Below are 24923 nucleotides of genomic sequence, written 5' to 3'. Positions count from 1 at the left end.
ATTTTCCCACCTATTTGCAGGCTCATTGTGGCTTACATAGTGCCATGAGGCAATAGCCACCTATGGTGAAGAAACAAATATAGATTGAAGTTATTTACAATGAAATAGATATAAACAGACACATCAAGGAATCAGAAAGAGGGAAGTTATATAATGAATATAAAGTTTAATACAAGTTTGGATTTCTTTGTGTTGTTGGATTTAGGTAATTAAGTTGGGTCAGTAGGATATGCTCTTCCTAACAGGTAAGTCTTTAGTAATTTCCGGAAGTTGAGGTGGTCTTATGTAGTCCTCAGGGTTTTGGGGAGTACATTCCACAGTCTTGTGCCTATAAATGGGAAGCTGGATCCATGAATTGAATTATACTTGAGACCTTTGCAACTAGGGTGGTGGAGATTTAAATAAGAATGTGATGATCTGATTGAGTTCCTAATTGGTCCTGGTCTTGGTGTTTAGGTGTGTCCTTGCCATTATTTGTGCCATTTTGCCCCTCTCATGGTAGCTTGGTCTATTGATAGAACTGCTGATGTCCTTTGTCCTTCCTTTGGCACCATGTGGTGTTCAATCCACTCTTAGGGTGCTCTTGCCTTTTCCACTGATGACTTCCAGCAAGTTTTATAAAACTTGACTGAAAACTCCCAGCGTTAGTGTTCATACTAGGAAGCACTGTTTTCCCCTTTGATTTCAATGAAACTGGAAGAATCGAATAAAACGAATAAGCTTTTGTGATCTGATCCGAAAATATAAGTAACAATAATAGATATATGCTTTAAGCTATACACGACAAGAGAGATTAACAAACACCCTTTCACTGTCCATATGAACATGAATCTTATTTAATTAATAGGCAAGTACTCTGGTTTTGGTGAAGGAGGCATTTTGCAATTAGAGCACATTTTATTTCAGAAATCTATTTCAGCTCTGCATCATTTCTCTGTCTAAACATGTCTGTACACTGCATCTAAATGTATTCACTGACCATCTTGAAGGCTGTGCTTACTGTACTATTTCATTAAATTGCTGCATTATCGGGTAATTGTTTAAACATAATGCTATAGCACTATCAAAAGGAAAGGTGAGCTAATGGCATTTGCAAATGTCAGGGTTTATCTTAACACTTTTATTATACTTTATAAAATGTATGTTCAGGACATTCATTGACAATTATTTCCACAGAAATTGGTTATTTAAATAGATTGCTAATTATCTGAATATGACAGTGTTAACATGCTGCTAATGAGTTATTTGATAAATGTAGCCTATCTTAGCCACCTACAGGTGAAAGACAAGAAAAAAGACATATAGAATATTCAACATAAATGTCACAGATATGTATAGTGTTTTGCTTATAACATTTCTGTACCAATATATATTTAATTTAAAGGTATGCAGGAAAGAGTAGCAACATTTTGATATTGTACAGACACTTTTGGTTTGTTTTAAACAGCAGATTATTTTTAAATGTAAGATGAGATTTCTAACCATGACTGTCTTGATTCTTATGGAGACTTTTCTTTTGCGTTGTAATACAGTCTTAACATCTTAGTTAATGGAATACCAAGTACAAGATGGTGTTCATTTTTAAAGCAGATGGATGTCTGAAAATGCTCACAAAACATCCATCTACCCAAAACATCCAAATTGCAATTATGGAATAGCAGAATTTGGACATCCTACACTATGGTATGTCCAAATAGTAAGGAGGTATGATGTGGGTGTATTTTGGGCAGGACTAGGGAATGTCTAAAATTAGGACCCAAGTTCAAATCCCACTTCAACCCTCTCTTTGTTTACCTTTAAATTCTAAGCCCTCCAGAACCAGAGATACACTTATTGTACCTACCGTATTTTTCGGACTATAAGACGCACTTTTTTCCCCCAAAATTTGGGAGGAAAATGGGGGGTGCGTCTTATAGTCCGAAGGTAGCGAGTTTTGGATCGCCGTCCCCTACTTACGCGATGCCATGTTCCCTGGTGGTCTAGTGACGTCGGGGCAGGAAAGAGCCCCCTCTTTCCTGCCCATCGCGCTGCTCTCCGTGCTCCTGACTGCTTCCTGACGGTCTCGGCGACATTAAAAATCTCGCCGAGACCGTCAGGAAGCAGTCAGGAGCACGGAGAGCAGCGCAATGGGCAGGAAAGAGGGGGCTCTTTCCTGCCCCAACGTCACTAGACCACCAGGGAACATGGCATCGCGTAAGTAGGGGACGGCGATCCAAAACTTGGACAAGACGCACTGGAGCACCTAGGTTTTAGAGGAGGGAAAAAGGGAAATTTTTTTTTCCTATTTCCCTCCTCTAAAACCTAGGTGCGTCTTATGGTCCGGTGCGTCTTATAGTCCAAAAAATACGGTAAATATTAAAGAAGCCTGAGGGCTATTGGTATGGTGCACATTCAGGTACTGTAGGTATTTCCCTATTTCTGGAGGGCTCAACATTTAAAATAACAGAGTTGCAGTGGACTGTGAACTTGGGTGCCCTGGATTAAGGTCCACTGCACTGACCACTAGTCTGCCCCTCTGTGCTGCAGACATGTCTGTATGGTCATTTTCATAGAAATACTGCTAGACAGACATCTTTGTCCTTGCTTTTTTTTGGGGGGGGGGGGTTCATAATTTGGAGTTTTATTTTGGAAAATAGCTGTTCATTTTGGACATTCTCATTTATTTTCGAACAGAAAACCCAAATGTTTTTCCTGTTTGAAAATGGCTGTGAGATGGACATGTTCTTGTTTGGATGTTATGAGCAGGACGTCGCAATTCTGACTCATATGCTCTTTCAAAAATGCCTCTCGATATGTTCTTTACCTATTTTTTTCATTTCTTTCATAACTACACAGAATAAACCTTCCATCTATCAGAAAATCATTATATTTCTTCTTTATATCACCTACTGTGGGTTTCTTGTTTACTGTTAAAGTGTGGAGTCAAGATGGCACTTCGAGGAGGTTTCTTGTGAGTGAGGCTTCCATCCTCCTACAGTACTGTTTATATTTTTTAAAGATTGCCTGATTTCTGCAGGAGATGCAGAAAACAGAAATGTGATCCTGCAGCTGGACCAATGGCTAGCTTTGTGACCTGCCAGGGAAATGGAATCAGGATAAGAGAGTCACTGGGAAGTGGTGGAGGGGAATCTCATTGAGCTCCAAATGCAGAGAACTGCTAGTGGATCCAGCGGAAGACTGGATGGGTGCATCTGACTTGGCAAGGAGAGATGACATAATTGGTCTAACAGGGGAGTAGTAAAGGATGAGCCAGCAGGTGCCTTGGCTGCAGAGGCAATTCAGCAAACTGCAATAGATGGGAGAGAGCTGCTAGGAGCTGAGGTTTAGATAGAAGAAACAGCACAGATAATTCACCCAACAAGGCTGGGAAATTGGAAGGAATTATTCCCCAGGAAAGACTATCTGAGTTTTCCTTGGAATCTGTTTAACATACAGTTGTGAGTTTGAGTCAGATTTTGACCCCTTTGATAACAAAAAATTAATTTCTTGAGAAGTCAGTTAAGAAACAGCAGGTTCAACTAGAGTAACATTGTCAGTGATGCTGAGAATACGAATGGTGAATGAGAGATATACAGAAAGCTTTGTGAAGGACAATATTTTTCTTCAGATAAGGGGAATAATTACTAAGCTGTGGTAAGATATTGAATTACCATAGGAGTCACTAACCTACAATAGGCATAGGAAGCCTCAGTTCAGCCTACCCAACCCTGGACTGACCTCTGATTTATTGGCTTTTAAACCAATTAGGAGGCTACAAATTTAGAGCCACTTTTACTAAGCTGCGTAGGCACCTATGAGCGGCCAACGTGTGCCAAATTGGAGTTACTGCCCGGTTACCACGTGCCCTTGCAGTAATTTCAATTTTGATGTGCATCTGCTATGCGCTTCTGAAAAATATTTTTTATTTTCTGGCTTACATAACAGATGTGCGCCAAGTGGCATCTGATGTGCGTAGGTCATTACCAGGCAGATTCTTTACTGCTAGGTCTATGGCTGCCGGTAAAGTCTCAGACCCAAAATGGACATGTGGTAATTTTGATTTTGCTGCACGTCCATTTGTGTAAAAAAAAAAAGGGTTTTTTGCTGGTGCGTGGAAAAATGGATTGGCATGTGCCCAAAACCCACGCCTACACTACCGCAAGCCATTTTTCAGTTCACTTTTGTAAAAGGACCCAAGGACCCCTTAATTAGGGCATCTCTATCAGCCAGTAATTAGAAATACAGTCTTCTGTGTGTGTGTGTGGGGGGGGGGGGGGTACGAATAACATTAAAATAGTAATAATCATAAAAACTAAATATTAGCATAGCAAATAACTAGAAATCTTAAGGGAATTTAGTTTATATATTCTCACTCTCTTAGCAACTTAATTAAGAAATCACTAATAATATGATGCAAGTAGAGGTCCTGCAGCGAGATGGGAGCTATCCAGTCTTTTGCACTTAGTGTCACATGTTTGATTATCTCACAGTTGGCGAGAAGTCATATGTGTGTACTTGGTGCAAAGAGCTCCTAGCACTCAGTGAATGGGTCCAATCTCTGGAGGCTAGAATAGCAGATCTGGAGAAGCTGAGCCAGACAGCTAGGTTTATAGAGGAGTCCTACAAGGACATAGTAGAGAAGTCCCAGTCTGGCTGCCTCAGAGTAAAAAGGTCTCCTGAAGGGAGACCATCACTGTGGAGAGGCAGGAAGTGATCCTGTAACAAGGACCTGCCCTCTAGGGGATGCAACATCCTCTCACTCTGAGGATGTGTCTCCAGGGGCTTCTGCCCAGGAGGGAAGAATAAGGACTGCCATTGTAGTTGGAGATTCGATCATTAGGAATTTAGATAGCTGAGTGACTGGAGGACGTGAGGATCACTTGGTCATTTGCTTGCTAGTGCAAAGGTGATGGACCTCATGCAGCACCTAGATACGATTTTAGACAGTGCTGGGGAGGAGCCTTCTGTCTCAGTTTACATGGGTACCAATGACATAGGAAACTGTGAGAAGGAGGTTCTAGAAGCCAAATGCAGGATCTTAGGTAGAAAGTTGAAATCCAGACTCTCTAGGTTAACATTTTCAGAAGTGCTCCCTGTTCCACACGCAGGGCCCAAGAGACAGGCAGAGATCCAGAGTCTCAATGTGCGGATGAGGCGATGGTTACAATTACAGAGCTTATAGTCTGCTATTGCCAAATGTAGGAAGGAAAGTTTTAGATTTGTTAGGAAGTGGGCAGCATTGTGGGGAAGGGGGAGCCTATTCCAGAATGAGGGGTGCCATCTTAACCAGGGTGGAACCAGCTGCTGGCAACAGCATTTAAAAGGGAGATAGAGCAGCCTTTAAACTAGAAACTGGGGGAAAGTCGACAGTCGCTCAAGCACATAATTTGGAACAAGGTATCTTTCAAAGATATCACCATAACAGGGAAGGTAGCACATCCCGATAGTGAGGTTGCAATAGAGACCATAGTAGACCAACCTGCTTATAATCGAATGAGAAAAACGCCCAAGTTCCGACCTAAATCGGGAGATAGACGTTTATCTCACAAAAATGAATAAAGCGGTATAATCGAAAGCCGATTTTTGGACGTTTTCAACTGCACTCCGTCGCGGATGCGGGCAAAGTTGATGGGGGCGTGTCAGAGGTGTGGCGAAGGCAGAACTGTGGCGTGGCTATCTGCCGAACAAAGATGGGCGCATTTCACCGATAATGGGAAAAAAGTATGCGTTTTTAGCTAGAATTTAGGACACTTTTCCTGGACCCTGTTTTTTCACGAATAAGGCCCCAAAAAGTGCCCTACATGACCAGATGACCACTGGAGGGAATCGGGGATGACCTCCCCTGACTCCCCAAGTGGTCACTAACCCCCTCCCACCACAAAAAAATGATGTTTCACAACTTTTTATTTTCACCCTCAAATGTCATACCCAGCTCCCTGGCAGCAGTATGCAGGTCACTGGAGGAGTTGTTAGGGGGTGCAGTGGACTTCAGGCAGGTGGACCCAGGCCCATCCCCCCTACCTGTTACAATTGTGCTGCTTAATGCTTATTAGTCGTCCAACCCCCCCCCAAACCCACTGTACCCACATGTAGGTGCCCCCCTTCACCCCTTAGGGCTATAGTAATGGTGTAGACTTGTGGGCAGTGGGTTTTGAGGGGGATTTGGGGGGCTCAACACACAAGGGAAGGGTGCTATGCACCTGGGAGCTCTTTTACCTGTTTTTTTGTTTTTGTAAAAGTGCCCCCTAGGGTGCCCGGTTGATGTCCTGGCATGTGAGGGGGACCAGTGCACTACGAATCCTGGCCCCTCCCACGAATTTATTCGTTTTTGAGCTGGGCGCTTTCATTTTCCATTATCGCTGAAAAACAAAAACGCCCAGCTCACACATTGTTGAATAAAACATGGGCGTCTATTTTTTCCCAAAATACGGTTCGGTCCACCCCTTCACGGACCCGTTCTCGGAGATAAACGCCCATGGAGATAGGCGTTTTCGTTCAATTATGCCCCTCCAGGTGTCTTTAAATAAAAAACAGACAGATTTTCAAGATTGCAAATTCTTATTGTCAGCTGCTGAACAAGTTGTAAATAGGAACCACAGTTTGAAATGTCTATATGCAAATGCCAGAAGCCTAAGAAATAAGATGTGAGAGTTAGAATATATTGCACTAAATGAAAAGATACAGTAATAGATATCTCTGAGCCCTAGTGGAAGGAGGATAACCAGTGGTACACTGTCATACCATTGATAGGGTGGATCCATTTGGTGAAAGGGTAGAATTATATATTAAGGAGGGCCTTGAATCAAATAGACTAAAAATTCTGCAGGACACAAAACACATCTTGGATAGAAATTCCATGTTTAAAGGGGAAAAGAATAGTAATAGGAGTGTACTACCGTCCATCTGGCCAGGATGAACAGACAGAAGCAGAAATGTTATCAGAAATTAGGAAGGCTAACTGGGGAACATAATAGTGATGGGTAATTTCACTTACCCTGATATTGACTGAGTAAATGTAACATCAGGAAATGCCAGGAAGGTAAAATTCCTTGATGAAATCAAGGACTGCTTTATGGAGCAGCTGGTTCAGGAGCCAACAAGAAGGGGAACAATTCTAGACCTAGTCCATAGGGGAGTGCATGACCTGTTGTAGGAGATAATGGTGCTGGGGCTGATTGACAACACTGAACATAGCATACGTACATAAGTATTGCCATACTGGGACAGACCAAAGATCCATCAAGCCCAGCATCCTATTTCCAACAGTGGCCAATCCAAGTCACAAATACTTGGCAAGATCCCCTAAAAAGATCAAAACATTTTATGCTGCTTATCCCAGAAATAGTTGATTTTCCCCAAGACCAATTTAATGATGGTCTATAGACTTTTCCTTTAGGAAGCGTCCAAACCTTTTTTAAACTCTGCTAAGCTAACCGCCTCTACCACATTTTCTGGCAATGAATTCCAGAGTTGAATTTTACATTGAGTGAAGAAATATTTTCTCTGATTCATTTAAAATTTACTACTTTGTAGCTTCATCGCATGCCCCCTAGTCCTAGTATTTGAAATCATAAACAAACGCTTCACGTCAACCTGTTCCACTCCACTCGTTATTTTATAGACCTCTATCATATCTCCCCTAGCTATCTTTTCTCCAAGCTGAAGAGCCTCAGCCACTTTAGCCTTTCCTCATAGAGAAGTCGTCCCATCCCCTTTATCATTTCCGTCGCCCTTCTCAGCACCTTTTCTAATTCCACTATATCTTTTTTGAGATGTGGCGACCAGAATTGAACACAATATTTGAGGTGCAGTCGCACCATGGAGCGATATAAAGGCATTATAATGTAATTTTTGTTTTCCATTCCTTTCCTAATAATACCTAACATTCTATTTGTTTTCTTAGCCGCCACAGCACACTGAGCAGAAGGTTTCAACGTATCATCAACACCTAGATCCCTTTCTTGGTCAGTGACTCCTAATGTGGAACCTTGCATGACATAGCTATAATTCGAGTTCCTCTTTCCCACATGCATCACTTTGCACTTGCTGTCATTAAACGTCATCTGCCATTTAGACGCCCAGTCTCCCAGTCTCGTAAGGTCCTCTTATAATTTTTCACAATCCTCCCGCGATTTAACGACTTTGAATAACTTTGTGTCATCAGCAAATGTAATTACCTCACTAGTTAATCCCATCTCTAGGTCATTTATAAATATGTTAAAAAGCAGCGGTCCCAGCATAGACCCCTGGGGAACCCCACTAACTACCCTTCTCCATTGAGAATACTGACCATTTAACCCTACTCTTTGTTTTCTATCTTTTAACCAGTTTTTAATCCACAATAGGACATTACCTCCTATCCCACGACTCTCCAATTTCCTCTAGAGTCTTTCATGAGGTACTTTGTCAAATGCCTTCTGAAAATCCAGACACACAATATCAACTGGCTCACCTTTATCCACATGTTTGTTCACCCCTTCAAAGATATGCAATAGATTGATGAGGCAAGATTTTCCTTCACTAAATCCATGTTGGCTCTGTCTTATTTGCTTTTGAATATGCTCTGTAATTTTGTTCTTTATAATAGTCTCTACCACTTTGCCCAGCACCAACATAAGACTCACCAGTCTATAATTTCCCGGATCTCCCCTTAAACCTTTTTTTAAAAATCGGCGTTACATTGGCCATCCTTCATCTTCCGGTACCATGCTCAATTTTAAGGATAAATTACATATTACGAGCAATAGTTCCACAAGCTCATTTTTCAGTTCTATCAGTACTCTGGGATGAATACCATCCGGTCCAGGAGATTTGCTACTCTTCAATTTGTCAAATTGCCCCATTGGAAATGTAATGGAAGCGATGCTGAAGGAAAGGGTAGTGAATTTCCTGGAATCCAATAGGTTACAATATCCGAGATAACATGGTTTTACCAAAGGTAAATTGTGCCAAATAAATTTGATTGAATTCTTTGACTAGGTGACCATAGAATTGGATTAAAGACATGTGGAAAATGTAATCTACTTATATTTAAGGAAAGCCTTTGATACGGTTCCTCATAGGATGCTCTTGAATAAACTTGACAGGCTAAAGTTAGGACCCAAAGTAATGAACTGGATTAGAAACCAGAGGGTGGTGGTTCATGAAATTCACTCGGAGGAAGGAAAGGTGAGTAGTGGAGTGCCTCAAGGATTGGTGCTGTGGCCAGTTCTGTTCAATATATTTAAGAGTGACATTACCAAAGGGTTAGAAGGTAAGGTTTGCCTTTTTGTGGATGATACCAAGATTTGTAACAGAGTGGACACCCCGGAGGGAGTGGAAAACATAAAAAAGGATCTGCAAAAGTTAGAAGAATGGTGTAATGTTTGACAATTAAAATTCAATGCAAAGAATTGCAGAGTGATGCATTTAGGGAGTAGAAATAAAAAGGGAGACATGAGTTAGGCAGAGAGATGCTGATACGCACAGACAGGGAGAGAGACTTAGGGGTGATAGTATCTGAGGATCTGAAGTGACAAAACAGTGTGACAAGGCGGTGGCTGTAACCAGAATGCTAGGTTATATAGAGAGATGTGTAGCTAGCAGAAGGAGGTGTTGATGCCCTGTACAAGTCATTGGTGAGGCCCCACCTGTAGTATTGTGTTCAGTTTTAAAGATGTAAGATTTGAAGCAGTTGAGAGGAGGGCGACAAAAATTATATGGGGATTGTGCCAAAAGACATATGAGAAGAGACTGGAAGACCTAAATATGGATACCCTAGAGGAGAGGTAGGGACAGGGGAGATATGACACAGCTGTTTAAATATTTGAAAGGTACTAATATTGAAACAGATATTTTCCAGAGAAGAGAAAATGGTAAAACTAGAGGACATGAATTGAGGTTGCGGTGTGGTAGACTTAGGAGTAATGTCAAAAATTTCCTTTTCACAGAAAGGGTGGTTGATACCTGGAATGCCCTCCCGAGGAAGGTGGTGGAGAAAAAAACTGTGGCAGAATTCAAAAGGTCATGGGATGAACACTGAGAATCTCTAATTATGTTATGCTATGTTATGTTATATAGGATTTATAACCCACCAAATCTTCAATTACAGAATTCAAGGCGAGATAACAAAGAAATATTGATGCATTTCATCGAGATATAACAGTAAACTTTAAAAAGTAAAACTAGTACAGATACAACTAATTAATTAGAAAACAAGTGTCTTTTTAAAGCCTTTCTAAAAGCAAATGAATTTGGTAAAGAGTCCAGATCAGAACATAAATCATTCCACAGACGCGCCACGTGGTAGAAAATCAAAAATATTTTCTACTGCGTGTTTAAATTCAGAACTACTGCCCGGGGCACGTGGTATCCAGCAGTAATGCTGATTTGGTGCTCGCTGGATGTGCATAGGCCCTTATGTGCGTTTGTAAAAGGGTCCCTAAATTCTTTGCCATGTAATTAAGTATTTATTAGAAAACTCTTTTTAACAAGATGCTTATATTTTCAGGGAATGCTATGAGGCCAATAGCGCTGCGTACAGTATCTGCAATTGCTCGCTATATACCAGGGTTCCCTATTTTGGCATCTGGAGGAATTGATTCAGCTGAGAGTGGGCTCCAGTTTCTTCACAGTGGTGCTTCTGTTCTTCAGGTACTTTATTTTACTCTTGCAAATGTTTTCAGTGGTAAGTTTGAAATTCATGGGATGGTATATTGTTATGAAATTGCACTATAAATGCACCACATGATTGTCTATACAAAATTATTGTTTATGCTTATTAAGAGAATTTATCCTAAATCTGGTGATAAATATTTCAATAGAGGGGGTATATTAGAGTATCATATACATATAACCCAGCTCTTACAAATATCATTAAATTCCATTTTAGTCAAAGGCATTTAGAGATATTATTATCAAATATAGGATCTTTCAGAATTCATCCAGTGACACCACACAGGCTTATTTAATGTGAGCCAGGCACTTTTATGGTGAACTGGTATTCCTCATTTGATCCATCAATTTAATCAAAGCACCAAAATACTTTTTTTCTTTTTTTCTTATATAACTTAAAACATAGGCACTTAGCTCTATTTGTAGCATAGCTCAAAAAACTTTCTTCTTTGAAAAACTTTAAAGAAGTATATTATTCATCCCGGAGATCCTCATACCGACATGAATTCACGTTTCGCACAACAGTGCTGTATCAAGGTATATCTCCTCTGATTTTCACGGAGAAAATAGGATTGATGAAAGAATGGGAGATTTTCTCCGTGAAAATCAGAGGAGATATACCTTGATACAGCACTGTTGTGCGAAACGTGAATTCATGTCGGTATGAGGATCTCCGGGATGAATAATATACTTCTTTAAAGTTTTTCAAAGAAGAAAGTTTTTTGAGCTATGCTACAAATAGAGCTAAGTGCCTATGTTTTAAGTTATATAAGAAAAAAAGAAAAAAAGTATTTTGGTGCTTTGATTAAATTGATGGATCAAATGAGGAATACCAGTTCACCATAAAAGTGCCTGGCTCACATTAAATAAGCCTGTGTGGTGTCACTGGATGAATTCTGAAAGATCCTATATTTGATAATAATATCTCTAAATGCCTTTGACTAAAATGGAATTTAATGATATTTGTAAGAGCTGGGTTATATGTATATGATATTAAGAGAATTTGACATACCACCAAAACAGAAACAGATCAGGGTAGTTTAGAATTCCAAATTTAAAAGCAGGACAGACCACCACCAATCATAAAAGAACTGGTCAATTCCCAAAACACCTTCAGTAAGCTCTTTTCAAATCCCTGCACTCTGAAGTCCTAATGCAAATTAAAAAAAAAAAAAGTCTTCAGTAAAACTTTACATTTATTTAAAAAACATTTCTGCACAGGGCAAGTGCAACACTAAAGAATTCACTTAGAGGGCTAGAATCACCAATTGAAGGTCTGATAATGGCCTAAGAACTCTACCAAGCACCTATAGAACTCCCTGTGAAAGCCATTTTAGAAATCTCCCAATTACCCCTGGAACCTACTGGGCTATCCCTTGTAGTTACTTGAGGGACAGGTATGAATCACTGCGCTGATTCAAAATGGCACCAAAATCTCCTTAGTGATAGTCTTGCCATAATACCTCTATGGTTCTAGCTATGGGAATGTTGGTACCATTTTGAATCCATTCACTGACAAGGCAGGAGCGACCAGGGATCAATCCTGCTCCATCACTAACTACCAGAGAGACTCCCAGTTGGTGTCAGAGGGAATTGCAGATACTGCAATACGCTCCATGTGCAACCACTAACACTTTAAACTCCACTCTAAACCAAATCAGCATCCAACATCACAGTAGTGTCACATGATTGTATTTCCGTCTTACACAAAAATGAACTGTTGTATTATCAAAATTATTGACCAAACAGTCCCCCTGTTTACTAAGCCATGCTAGCGGCTGATGTGCGCTAATGCCGACACACCCCATTCATTTTGAATGGGTTATGTCGACATTGCCGCACAGCTTAGTAAATGGGGGGAGGATATGTCTTTAAAAATATGGAGGCAATTCTCACTAAACAGCCTAGCCCCAAAGTACATAGTTATGTTTTTATTTATTTATACATTTTTAGAGAGAGACACTACATGGACTCCACTTTGAAAGTACTTTGTAGGTATATACACACAACAAAAATGTTCAGTTTGCTTTTGGTTCATTTGGGCATGGTTTCCAATTTTCAGATTTTCTTTGTTGGCTTATTCCACACATTAATTTTAGTTTTATAAATGTAATGTGCATTAGAACTTTTTAACAAACACTAATCAACTTAGGTTGTATTAATTCATAAGTTAATGTGCATTGTCACTTTACTACTACTATTACTTATCACTTCTATAGCGCTACAAGGGATACGCAGCGCTGTACACCATACATGAAAAGACAGTCCCTGCTCAAAGAGCTTACAATCTAAATAGAACAGACAAACAGACAGAACAACTAAGAGGTAAGGGAATTAAAGAGGTGGGGATAAAAGGGTACAGGGCAAGTGAGTAGTGGTTAGGAGTCAAAAGCAACGTTAAAGATGTGGGCTTTTAGCCTGAATTTGAAAATGGCCAAAGACAGGCCGAACATACAGGCTCAGGAAGTCTATTCCAGGCATGAGGTGCAGCAAGATAAAAGGAACAAAGTCTGGAATTAGCAGTAGAGGAGAAAGGGACAGACAAGAGAGATTTATCCACAGAACGGAGTACCCGAGAGGGGGCGTAGGGAGAGACAAGAGTGGAGAGGTACTGGGGAGTGGTAGAGTGAATGCACTTATAGGTCAGTAAGAGAAGTTTGAATTGCATGCTGAAACGGATAGTGAGCCACTGAAGTGACTTGAGGAGAGGGCTAATGTGAGCATAGCTACTCTGCCAGAAAATGAGTCACGCAGCAGAGTTTTGGACTGATTGAAGAGGAGAGACAGGGCTAAGTGTGAGGCCGGTGAGAAGCAGGTTGCAATAATCTAGGCGAGAGGTGATAAGAGTGTGGATAAGGGTTCTGGTAGAGTGCTCAGAGAGGAAGGAACGGATTTTGCTAATGCTATAGAGAAAGAAATGACAGGTTTTGGCAATCTGCTGAATGTGAGCAGAGAAGGAGAGAGAGGAGTCGAAGATGACCCCAAGGTTTCGAGCTGATGTGCCATCCACAGAAATAGAGAAAGGGGAAAGAGGAGAGGTGGGTTTAGGGGAGAGGTGGGTTTAGGGGAAAAGATGAGAAGCTCGGTTTTGGCCATGTTAAGGGTTTAGTTATTAACATCCTTTAATGGAAAAGGGGGGGGGGGGGAGTTATTATATCACAAGTCAGCTTATTTTACAAATCAGGTTATTTTAGCACATGGTTCCATTACATAAAATGGGACCTGGTGCTAAAATAACCCAACTTAACATAGCCCATATTGATAACCTCCCCCAATGCATATTTTTGCCAAATAATACATCTTCAGTTGTAAAATCATGTGGTAATATCTGTCCTGAATATTATTTTAGCCCAGCACATTATGTAATAATGAGATGCCGCACATGCAAATGCATGTGAAGTAGTTCATTAGTATGCAAAATAAATAACACAGATTGTGTTATTCATTGAAAGATAATGTGAGCTTTGATCTAGCATAATCCATCCTCCCCGTAAACATTTGGCTGCTAACACATGATCTAATACTTCTAGGAAGCCATAAAGGGACCAAGTGCAAGTTAAGAAAAAAAACATACTGTCCCGTAACACCCCTCATCAGAATCCCCCTCCACTTCTGATCCTCAATCAGTATCCACCACCACCCAAAAATCCCATTTAAGAAAGCCCCACACTGCCCCCAATTACCCCTGGTAGCTACTGAGGTATCTCTGTTGGCTGCTGGAGTGACAAGTGATTTGGTACCCTGATTCAAAATTGCATCCAGATGTCTTGGTCTTGCTGTACTACCACTATGGTTCTAGTTGTGGGGATTTCAGTGCCATTTTGAACCCATGCACTGACAAGGCAGGAGCAACTAAGGATCACTCTTGTTCTATCACTACGAGAGAGACCCCCAGTTGCCATTGGAAAGAATCACAGATACTGCAGGTTAGTGCCTGGTAAAGTACGTTTTGCTGCTGTAAAAATAACTTATTTGTTATTCTAAGTAAATCATCTAACCACAGCTTAATATCAAAGGGTTAATTCTATAAAGACTAAGCATCAACATTTAGGCACTGAGAACATATGTAAATGGCCAGAGTAGCAGCATATATTCACTTATGTGTGTACAGGGTATAAATGCCAATATATAACATGGCACCTAAATGCAATAGTGTATCGTTTGAAGGTGGGCATACACATTGCTTGAGTCCATGAAAGAGTGAGACCATGGTGCACAGTTACACATGTAAATTATAGAATACTATAATTTTTGCTTCTTTTTTTTTTTTTAGCAATCTAGGTGGGAGCTTTATACTAGCTCTAAGGCCAGTGTAAGTGGTGGCAGCTTAAATAAAAGCACATTTTTGCCTTGCAATACTAATATTCTATAAAGAAAAGCAGGTGCCTACTTCTGTTTAGCCTCCAAATAAGTGCATTCTTGGTGCCTAAGTATAGGCACCCCTCTATAGAATTGCCCTCCAACCCCCCAATTCTATAAAAGTTGCCACAAACTGTGCACCCAATTTGTGTGTGCAATTTAATTGAATAACAAGCTCATTAGCACCAATAATGGGCTTTTTAACAAGCAATTATTGGCACTAATTAGATTTAATTGCCATTTATGCATGTAAATTTAGGTACGGGATCTGAAAAAGAGGGTGCAGGAATGGGAGGGAGAGTCATGGGCGTAATGGAGGTGCTCCTAAAATTAATGCACATTGTTAATGCACTGGGATACGCACCTAATGTAGGTGTGTACATTTTAGTTAGGCACAGTTCTCAGGCATAAGCGCTATTCTATAAACCACACCTAACTTTAAGTGTGGCTTATAGGTGCTTTTTTCTGCACCATATATAGAATCTAGCTCCAAGTGTGCGCTACTTTTTATAAACACACTAGTGAAATGAATGCATGCTAGCAAATGCATATCTCTAGCTATCTTTGTGAAAGGGGTTAGAGAGGAAAACCTAAACTCTCCTAATATTTAAAACCATTTAGGTGGCAGTTTCTGGATCAAGATGGCGTCCGTGTGAGGGAGTGCTGCTTGTAAGCTCCTGAACGCCAGGCTCTGCTCCAGTAGCATCATAGGCGGTCGGTGGCCCAACTGTTTGGGGAGGCTAAAGGGGGCGGGGTTAGGGGTGGGGCCAGGGGTGGAGCTTAAATCCATATTTGTCTGATAACACACAGAAAAAATAAATAAATAAAAAGTCACAATTAATACCTTTTATTAAATTTAGATATTAGCTATATATCATATGTCAAAGAATAAAGTGGTTGCTCAAAGCATATACTAACCACAATTGCTCAACTGCAAAACACACTCAGAACCTTACTGTACCATAAATATTACACTGGGCAGAACCTAATACACCAATATACCACCCATACGGAAAATGCAGACCGTCAACAATATGAAACAAGGGATCATAATATCACAATTCTCATGTAGAGCCACAAAACACCCTAATTCATGTTTAATGTGGGATAAAATGCCAGAAATAAGTACATAAATATAAAGTTTTAATGTTGAGCACCTGATTCTCAAAGTGGACATATTCCAAACACTATAATGAAAATAAAATGATTTTTTTCTACCTTTGTTGTCTGGTGACTTTGTTTTTCTGATCATGCTGACCAAGTATCCAATTATGCTGCTATCTGTCCTCTTAACTCCGTTTCCAGGGCTTCCTTTCCATTTATTTCTTTACTTTCCGCCTTTTTTCTTCTTCATTTCTTGCCTTACATCCGTAAGTAAAAGCTGGGTCCTCTGTAGACTTGACTGTCCAGTGGATCCAGCTTCTACCTATTTTCTCCATCGATATGCAGGTTTTCTCCTTTTTCCCTCATCTTATCTCCTTCCTCTCTCTTCCCTCCCCTCCATCCATGCCTAGCATTTTTTCTCTCTCTCTTCCCATCTATCCATGTGCATCTCCTTCCTGTCTTCCCTCCTCTCCATGAATGTCCAGAATTTCTCCCCTTCATTCATGTGCATCTCCTTCCTGTTTTCCCTTCTCTCCATCCATGTCCAGCAACCCTCCTCTCTCCCCTGTCTTCCATCCATCCATGTCCACCAACCCTCTTCTCCCCTCTAGCCACCCATGTCCAGCAACCCTCCTCTCTCTCCCCTGCCCATCCCTCCATCCACCCATGTCCAGCAACCCTCCTCTCCCCTCTAGCCACCCACCCATGTCCAGCAACCCTCCTCTCTCCCCTGCCATCCCCTCTATCCACCCATTCCAGCAACCCTCCTCTCTCCCTGCCCTCCCCTCCATCCATGTCCAGCAACCCTGTTCTCTCCCCTGCTCTCCATCCACCCACGTCCAGCAACCCGGCTCTCCCCTCTAACCACCCACCCATGTCCAGCAACCCTGTTCTCTCCCCTGCCCTCCATCCACCCACGTCCAGCAACCCTGCTCTCCCCTCTAGCCACCCATCCATGTCCAGCAACCCTCCTCTCTCCCATGCCATCCCCTCTATCCACCCATTCCAGCAACCCTCCTCAATCCTCTGCCCTCCTCTCCATCCATGTCCAGCAACCCTGTTCTCTCCCCTGCCCTGCTCTCCATGCACCCACGTCCAGCAACCCTGCGCTCTCCTCTAGCCACCCACCCATGTCCAGCAACCCTACTCTCTCCCCTGCCATCTCCTCTATCCACCCATTCCAGCAACCCTCCTCTCCCCTGCCCTCCATGCACATCCAGCAATTCCCTTCTGTCCCCTGCCCCCCTCCATCCATACCTAGCCCGATTCTCCTCTCCCCTGCCTCCATCCATTTGGGCCAGCGGCGCCCTGGGTCTCCCCTTTCCCTCCCCTTGCTTACTATCTGCCCTGCGCCATCTTTAATTTACCTCCGCTCTGTCCCCAGCATCGACTCGGCTGCTTCATTTCAAAGCCCGCCCTGCTGCCCATCTCTATTCTCCCCTCGCTCCCTTTGCGACGTGATTCGTTCTGCAGACAGAGTCCCGCCCTCGAGGAAATGATGTCAGAAGGCGGGACTCTGTCTGCGGAACGAATCACGTCGCGAAGGGAGCGAGGGAAGAATAGAGACGGGCAGCAGGGCGGGCTTTGAAATGAAGCGGCCAAGTCGACGCTGGGGACGGAGCGGAGGTAAATTAAAGATGGCGTGGGGCAGATAGTAATTAATGGAAAGGGAGGGAAGGGGACACTCACGGCGCCACTCGCCCGCCCAAACCTCCCCCCCCCCCCCCCCCCGGACGCCCAAACCTTTCCTGCTGGCTGGGGAGGCTTAGCCTCCCCAAGCCTCTTATACCGGGCACCTATGAGTAGCGTTTTACTTTCTTTCACCTGGGATCATTGTGAAAAGAAAGGGAAAAGTCGGGGCAAAAGCCGCTGCGAGCCCTGGCGGTATTCCAACGCTCCAGCAGCCGACCCTGGAAACGTTTGGCCTCCAAACACGAGGAGCCCAGGCCCTAGCCTTGGTTGGATCCCCAGAACAGCAGGGGGATCTTGGCATGGAGGCAGCGTCTTTAAGTCCGCCGCACCAGACTGCCCCGCCGAGACCGAGCGGAGAGGCGGGAATGATGGGAGAACCTCAGGTGGAGGTCTTGGAGGTTAGCGGCGGCCCTGTCGGATACTCGACCCCGGATGAATTGACATCAGGCTGTAGGGCGGGAGGTATTGATTCCTCGCCTTCCCCCATCCAGGAGGCTCTGCTTATTGGACTCGGCGTGAGGTCTAGACCGGCAGTTGTTACTCTTGAGGCCCTCTGGGATGTGATCCAGACTATTAATTCGTCTCTACTTCAACTAACCAATTCTTTTATTTCTGAAGTAAAGGATTTAAAATCATTGCATCAAACTATGGAATTGAAGGCTAAGGAGCAGGAAGGAAATTGTGAGTCAAATTTGCTTGAAATAAAAAAGTTACAGACTGTCGTTGGTAATATAGTAACAGAGAAAGAAGTGATACAAAGGAAAATTGAATTTTTTGATAACCAACTCAGGCGTAACAACCTGAGATTTTTAAAATTTCCTAAGACTCCCTTGATATCACCTATGGAAATGTTGAAAAAATATTTTTCCGAATTACTTGGAATTCCTAAAGAAGCTTTGCCTCCAATTATAAAAGCTTACTATATTACAGGAGCTAACATAGTTCAAGTGGAAGCTCCGGAATTGAATCTAACACAATTTCTAGAATCATCTTCAGAAATGATTACGGAACGCACGACTCTTCTTGTATCTTTTGCATTCGAGACTGAAAGAAACCATGTTTTCAGACTATACTTCAGATATATTTCAGCCCAATTTCTTGGATCAAAAATACAAACCTTTTCTGATCTTAGTAAAACTACTCAAAGAAGGAGAAGAGAATTTCTAGGACTTAGGTCCCGGGTTCTCTCTCTAGGTGGTACTTTTAAACTGAAATTTGCTTGTAGATGTATTATTTCCTTAAATACTGTATATTATGTATTTTTTGAACCAGAAAAATTGAGGCAGTTTATAATTGCTAAAGAAAGTGGCGGCGAAAAGGTTCTGGACAACCCAGTAGGGAGCTGAAACCGCTGGCAGGGAATGGACTCTACCCTCACAAACATTTTGTTTAAAGAGTTTTTTCACTCTTAAATTTGCCTGTACAATTTCCTTGTATCTTGATCAAATTGTGGACTAAGTAACAATGTTATTTTTCATGTGTTTCTTGATGTAAAGGATAAGAAATTTTCTTTTATATTTTCCTGATTTTCCCACATTTATTTTATGTAAATGTTTATTTTGAAAATGATAAATAAATTAAAAAAACATTTAACCGGTCAGGAATGGCACCTGGGTGGTTAAATGATAAATAGCTGGTTATCCAGCAATGTTCAATGGAGGATAACTGGCTAACTCCTGCTGAACATGGCAGGTTAGCAGATAACAGCCGGTTATATCACCCGATATAACCAGTTATCCACTGATTTTTAAAGCCGGTTTAGCGACCATATTTGGCCTTGTGAAAATGTGGGATATCTTTGGCCAATTTAAAGATAACTGGCTAGCACTGAATTTCAGCTTAGCCGGTTATCTTAAAACGTGCCAAAAATAAACCGGATATTCAAGGCTGGTCACCAGAAATGGCCTGGCATTGAATATCCGGGCTTAACGCTGACCTCAGGAGTTAGTCTAACTCCCGAGGTCTGAATATCGGCCCCAAAGAGATTGGAGCTCTTTACCTTGGAGAAGAGATGGCTGAAGGGAATATGATAAGTCTAAAATCCTGAATGGAGTGGAATAAGTAAATACAAATCGATTGTTTACTTTTTCAAAATATAAAAAGACTAGAGGACATTCCATGAGGTTTCAAACAGGTACATTTTAAACAATTTCACAGAGCGAGTCACCCAATTTGTACTGAGGTCTTATTTCAGAAAGAAGGATTTTCTGCTTTGTGGTGAAAAGTTGTAAATGTTTCCTTATGTGGTTTGTGCCACACAGTTACATAGAAAATTATTTCTTCAATTGAAACCATGTGTGCCTGCATTAGGAGCGATCTTTTTTTTTTTTTTTTAATTTTCCTGCAAGTGATTGTTTAAGTTATACTTTTTTTGATCCATCTCAACTAGAGCGGTTTCTGATAGCTAATGAAGTGAATTGATTTATTGTTTATTACTGAGGTTGTCAGTTAGGTGAGGAATTAGTTGGTCTAATTGTAAAGATGTAAAAGTGGCAGTGTAATTGTATACTTGCTTAAATTACCTTTTTGTTTTGTCTTTCTTTCTTTCTTTCTGCTTTGTACTTTAGTTATTTCCATAATATAGACTTGTTTATTTCTTCCTTGCATTGGGGTAGGTTCTATATATGGTGCCTGAAAAAAAATCAAATGTGGTAAAAAAAAAATACACCTAGGCGTATTTTATGAAGTACATCTAAATTTTATAGAATCAGCTTAAATGTACGTGTTGTATAGTAATATGCAACCTGTCATTAAAATTGTTAGGTTGGAGTGTGGCCAATGTGATGCTGATTTTTAAAAAGGGTTCTAGGGGTTGGTCCAGGAAATTACAGACCAGTTCGCCTGTCATTGGTGCCAGACAAAGTAGTGGAAACTATTATAAAGAATAAAATTACAGAACAAATAGACAAACATGATTTAAATGGACAGTCAGCATGGGTTCAGCCCAGGAAAGTCTTGCCTCACTAATTTGCTTAATTTCTTTGAAGGCATGAATACACATGTGGATAAAGGTGAGCCGGTCGATGTAGTGCAGGGGTTTTCAACCCAGACCTCGGGACACATATCCAGTTGGAGTTTTCAGGATATCCCCATTGAACTCAATGGGGATATCTTGAAAACCCTGACTGGCTGGGTATGCTCCGAGGACTGGGTTGAAAACCTATGATCTAGTGCATCTAGATTTTCAGAAAGCTTTTGATAAAGTTCCTCGTGAGAGACTCCTGAGAAACTTAGTCATGGGATAGGAGGCAAGGTTCTGTTGTGGATTAGAAATTAGTTATTGGACAGAAAACAGAGGGTAGGATTAAATGGTCATTTCTCTCAATGGAGGAGGATGAACAGTGGAGTGCCACAGGGATTTGTATTGGGACCTGTGCTATTTAACATATTTATAAATGATATATAAATCAGAATTACAAGTGAGGTGATTTTGCAGATGATACAAAACTATTCAAGGTTGTTAAAACACTTGTGGACTGTGAAATATTGCAGAAAGACCTTAGGAAATTGGAAGACTGGACATCCAAATGGCAGATGAAATTTAATGTGGATAAATGCAAGGCAATACACATTGGAAAGAATAATCCGAATTATAGTTACCTGATGCTAGGGTCCACCTTTTGGGTCAGCACTCATAGATAATACACTGAAATCTTCTGCTCAGTGTGTGGTGGTGGTCAAAAAAGCAAACAGGATGCTAGATATTATTAGGAAAGGGATAGTGAACTGTATCACAGAGTTCTAATTGAGATAACCTGTCTAGTAGAATGGTGTGGTTTACTAAGTCAAATGCAGACAATAGATATAAAGATAACATGACTGGTTCCAATCGTATCTTTCAAACCGACATTATACTGTACATTTCCAAAATAATGCCTCACAACCTTTTCTCTTGTCTTCAGGGGTACCACAGAGTTCTATCTTGCCCCTATGATGTTTAACATTTATATGGCCAAACAACAAATCAGTCCTCATTCAGTATCATTCTTTATAGTTTAGCTGCATACTTCATAAATATCAATTGACAAAAAATTGGAGGAAAAAGCCTCAACAGACTCCTTTCTTTAGGCGCACAACCGATGTATTCAAGGAGCTCTTGCTGTCATCATTGGCAAAAAACCTCCATACTCAGTCTCATAGATCAAAAAAACTCAGTCTCATACTTATAATAGATCAAAAGCCTTATCTTTTCTGGATGTCTGGCGTTTTCCACTAGTCATGGCCAACTATGGCCAAAGTTTTGGAACTTCATCTGGGTCCACGGCAGGTAGTCATTACGTCCATCTTTTTTCGAAAATGACCTTTTCCCCACCTCTGAATTTGGATATTCTACAAAGATGTCCAAATTCCAACTTAGACGTTTCTTTCGAAAATTCCCTCTATATAACTTTGGGGGCCTTTTACTAAAGATTAACTTGAGTTATCTGCAGCAGGGCCCATAGGAATAAAATGGGACCTGCTGCAGATAACTTGAGCTAACCTTTAGTAAAAAATCCCCTTTGTATGTCTAAATGCTTTGAAAATATTCCTCGTAACATGCATTCATCATGAGAAAATTCCCGAGCCCATAGGCCATGCACCCTCCCTGCCCATTTTCAAGTCCTTACTCAAAGCCCATCTCTTCTCCCTTGCTTTTGGCGCCTAGCCACTCTACACTGATTACATAGCTTGTTACCTTTAGATTGTAAGCTCTCTTGAGCAGGGACCGTCCTTCCCCATGTTTAAACTTGTACAGCGCTGCGTAACCCTGGCAGCGCTATAGAATGCTAAGTAGTAGTAGTATGAGAAAATTCAAAATGATACAGAATTGGGAAAACAAGCAAATGGTACAAATTAACAAAGGGGTATACCATCTGATGTTTCTGGTCTCTGCCATGGTGTTCTTTTTTTTTTTTTTAATTTTAATTCTATATTCCTAAAAGTAGAACAATAACTTAAAAATTATATAAAGGAAAATTAAATTAAATGCACCATGGATCCTATTTATCAAAACACATTAACAGAGGTTAACACATGATATTAGTAAATAGGTCCTACTGAGATTAATGGGGCTGGTTCATTAATGTAATTAATCATGTTAGAGCACATTAGCACATTAACACATTTTGATAAATAGGCCCCTATTTTTTAAATTCAAAACCATTTTATCAAATACATTTGAAGCCCAAATAGATTGAATTTCAGCTTTTTTGGTAGAATACTTATATGAAGGCAGCACAGCTAAAAACAAACTCCCTGATATTCAGCTGGTGGCAGTGAGCATTTTGCTGCCTACCACTGACATTATTCCTGGATATTCAATGACAGGCCCTATTTGGGCTTCGACATTGAATATCTTTTTTTTTTTTAGCCGGCTAAGGGCCTTTTGTACAAAGCCATGCTAGGAATTCCCACACAGCAAATGAGAGGAAGCCCATAGGAGCTAAATTTAGTAAATGGCGCCTAAATTTGGGCACCAAAAAAATTAGCACTAAGCGCTATTCTATAAACAGTTCTATGAATTTATAGAATAGCAGTTAGTGTCGGGATCTGTGCCGAAAAGGATTTACATCAACTGAAACCTAGTATAAATCCTTGTGCCTAAATTAGGCATGTATCTGTTGTATTCTATAACACTGCACGCCAATTTTTGGAACACCCCTGACCCACCCATACCACTCCAATGACCATGCCCCCTTTTCATAGCCATGCTTAAAAATGTACGCGTTCATCTTTTTATAATAGCAGCTAGGAAAATGCGCCCACAAATGTCACTTGTTACCAATTAGTGCCAATAATTGATGGTGCCCAACTGGTGCTAAATGGCTCATTATTCAATTAAATTGGGCTTGGCAATTTTCAGCACCATACATAGGTGGTGTTGGGCTACTACTTTCACCCTCCTGTAGATTTCAACCTCTTCTTCTACCTCAGTCTCACTGTTTTTCTTCCTTCGAAGTCTACTCCATCCATCTATTTGCACCTCTGCCTCTCCGAGTAGCAGTCATTTCCCCCCCCCCCCCCCCCCCCCCGATAAGTCCCTTTCTTCCTTTCTCACTGACTTTGATGCTTGGCTTTCCTTCTTTCTTGAACCTTCATCTCCTTCCCTCGTTCTTGGGGATTTTAACATTCATGCTAATGATCTCTCTGACTCATGCTTCTCAGTTTCTCGCTTTAACATCCTCTTTCAATCTTCAACTGTGCTCCACTGCCCCCACTCACCAGAACGGCCACTGTCCACTAACTGCTCACTCTCCAGTTTCTGTGCCTCAACTCTTCCCCTCTCTGACCATCATCTGATAACTTTCACATTTAAACGCCCTCCTCCCCAATCCCGTCCAATCTTAATCAATACATTTAGGAATCTTCAGGCTATTGACCCTTCTACTTTGTCCTCCAATATTTGAAATCTCTTCTCTACCACTATGTTATCCAAGTCTGTCAGTGAGGCTGTCTCTTCCTATAATACTATTCTCTCTTCTGCTCTGGATACTCTCGCTCCTCTCATTCCCGGTTCTGTAAAACGCACCAAACCCAACCTTGGCTTACCTCTAGAATCTGCTACCTACGTTCCTGTGCCCACTCTGCCGAACGCCTTTGGCTGAAATCCTGTGCCCATGCTGACTTCATACATTTCAAATTTTTGCTGACCTCCTTCCAGTCTGCTCTTTTACTTGCCAAACAGGACTATTACATCCAGTTGACTAATCCTCTTGGCTCAAACCCTCGTCGTCTCTTTGGCACACTGAACTCTCTCCTCAAAGTGCCTTCACCTCCAACCCCCCCCCCCCCCCCCTTCACTTTCCCCTCAGATTCTGGCTGAGTTCTTTCATGATAAGGTTCACAAGATTAAACTTGAATTCTCAACCAGGTCACCTCCACCTCTCCTTCCCTTAGTCCATTCTCTCAACCCTCCAACCCCTGCCTCCTTTTCTTCCTTTTCTGAAATCACTGAAGAGGAAACTACACATCTTCTTTCCTCCTCGAAACTAACTACCTGTTCCTCTGATCCTATTCCCACCCATCTACTTAACACTATCTCTCCTACTGTCATCCCGTTTATCTGTCATATCCTCAATCTTTCACTGTCCACTGCAACTGTTCCTGATGCCTTCAAACATGCCGTAGTCACACTAGTCCTTAAAAAACCTTCATTG

The 24923-nt window shown here is 41.4% G+C and overlaps 1 protein-coding gene across 3 annotated transcripts in view; it reads left to right on the top strand.

The window, feature by feature from the left end:
* The window catches only part of DPYD (dihydropyrimidine dehydrogenase), a 1476885-nt gene that overhangs the window by 1217628 nt on the left and 234334 nt on the right, over nt 1–24923 (top strand). For all 3 annotated transcript variants that reach the window (XM_030205306.1, XM_030205305.1, XM_030205304.1), the window contains one exon: nt 10469–10611. In XM_030205306.1, the coding sequence (XP_030061166.1) occupies nt 10469–10611 (143 nt within the window). The remainder of the gene's footprint in view (nt 1–10468; nt 10612–24923) is intronic.

The sequence above is a fragment of the Microcaecilia unicolor genome, chromosome 6 (genome assembly GCF_901765095.1).
Source record: "Microcaecilia unicolor chromosome 6, aMicUni1.1, whole genome shotgun sequence".
Classification (NCBI taxonomy): Eukaryota; Metazoa; Chordata; class Amphibia; order Gymnophiona; family Siphonopidae; genus Microcaecilia; species Microcaecilia unicolor.
Note: the sequence above shows the minus strand (reverse complement) of the source record. Positions and strands in the feature narration are given on the sequence as shown.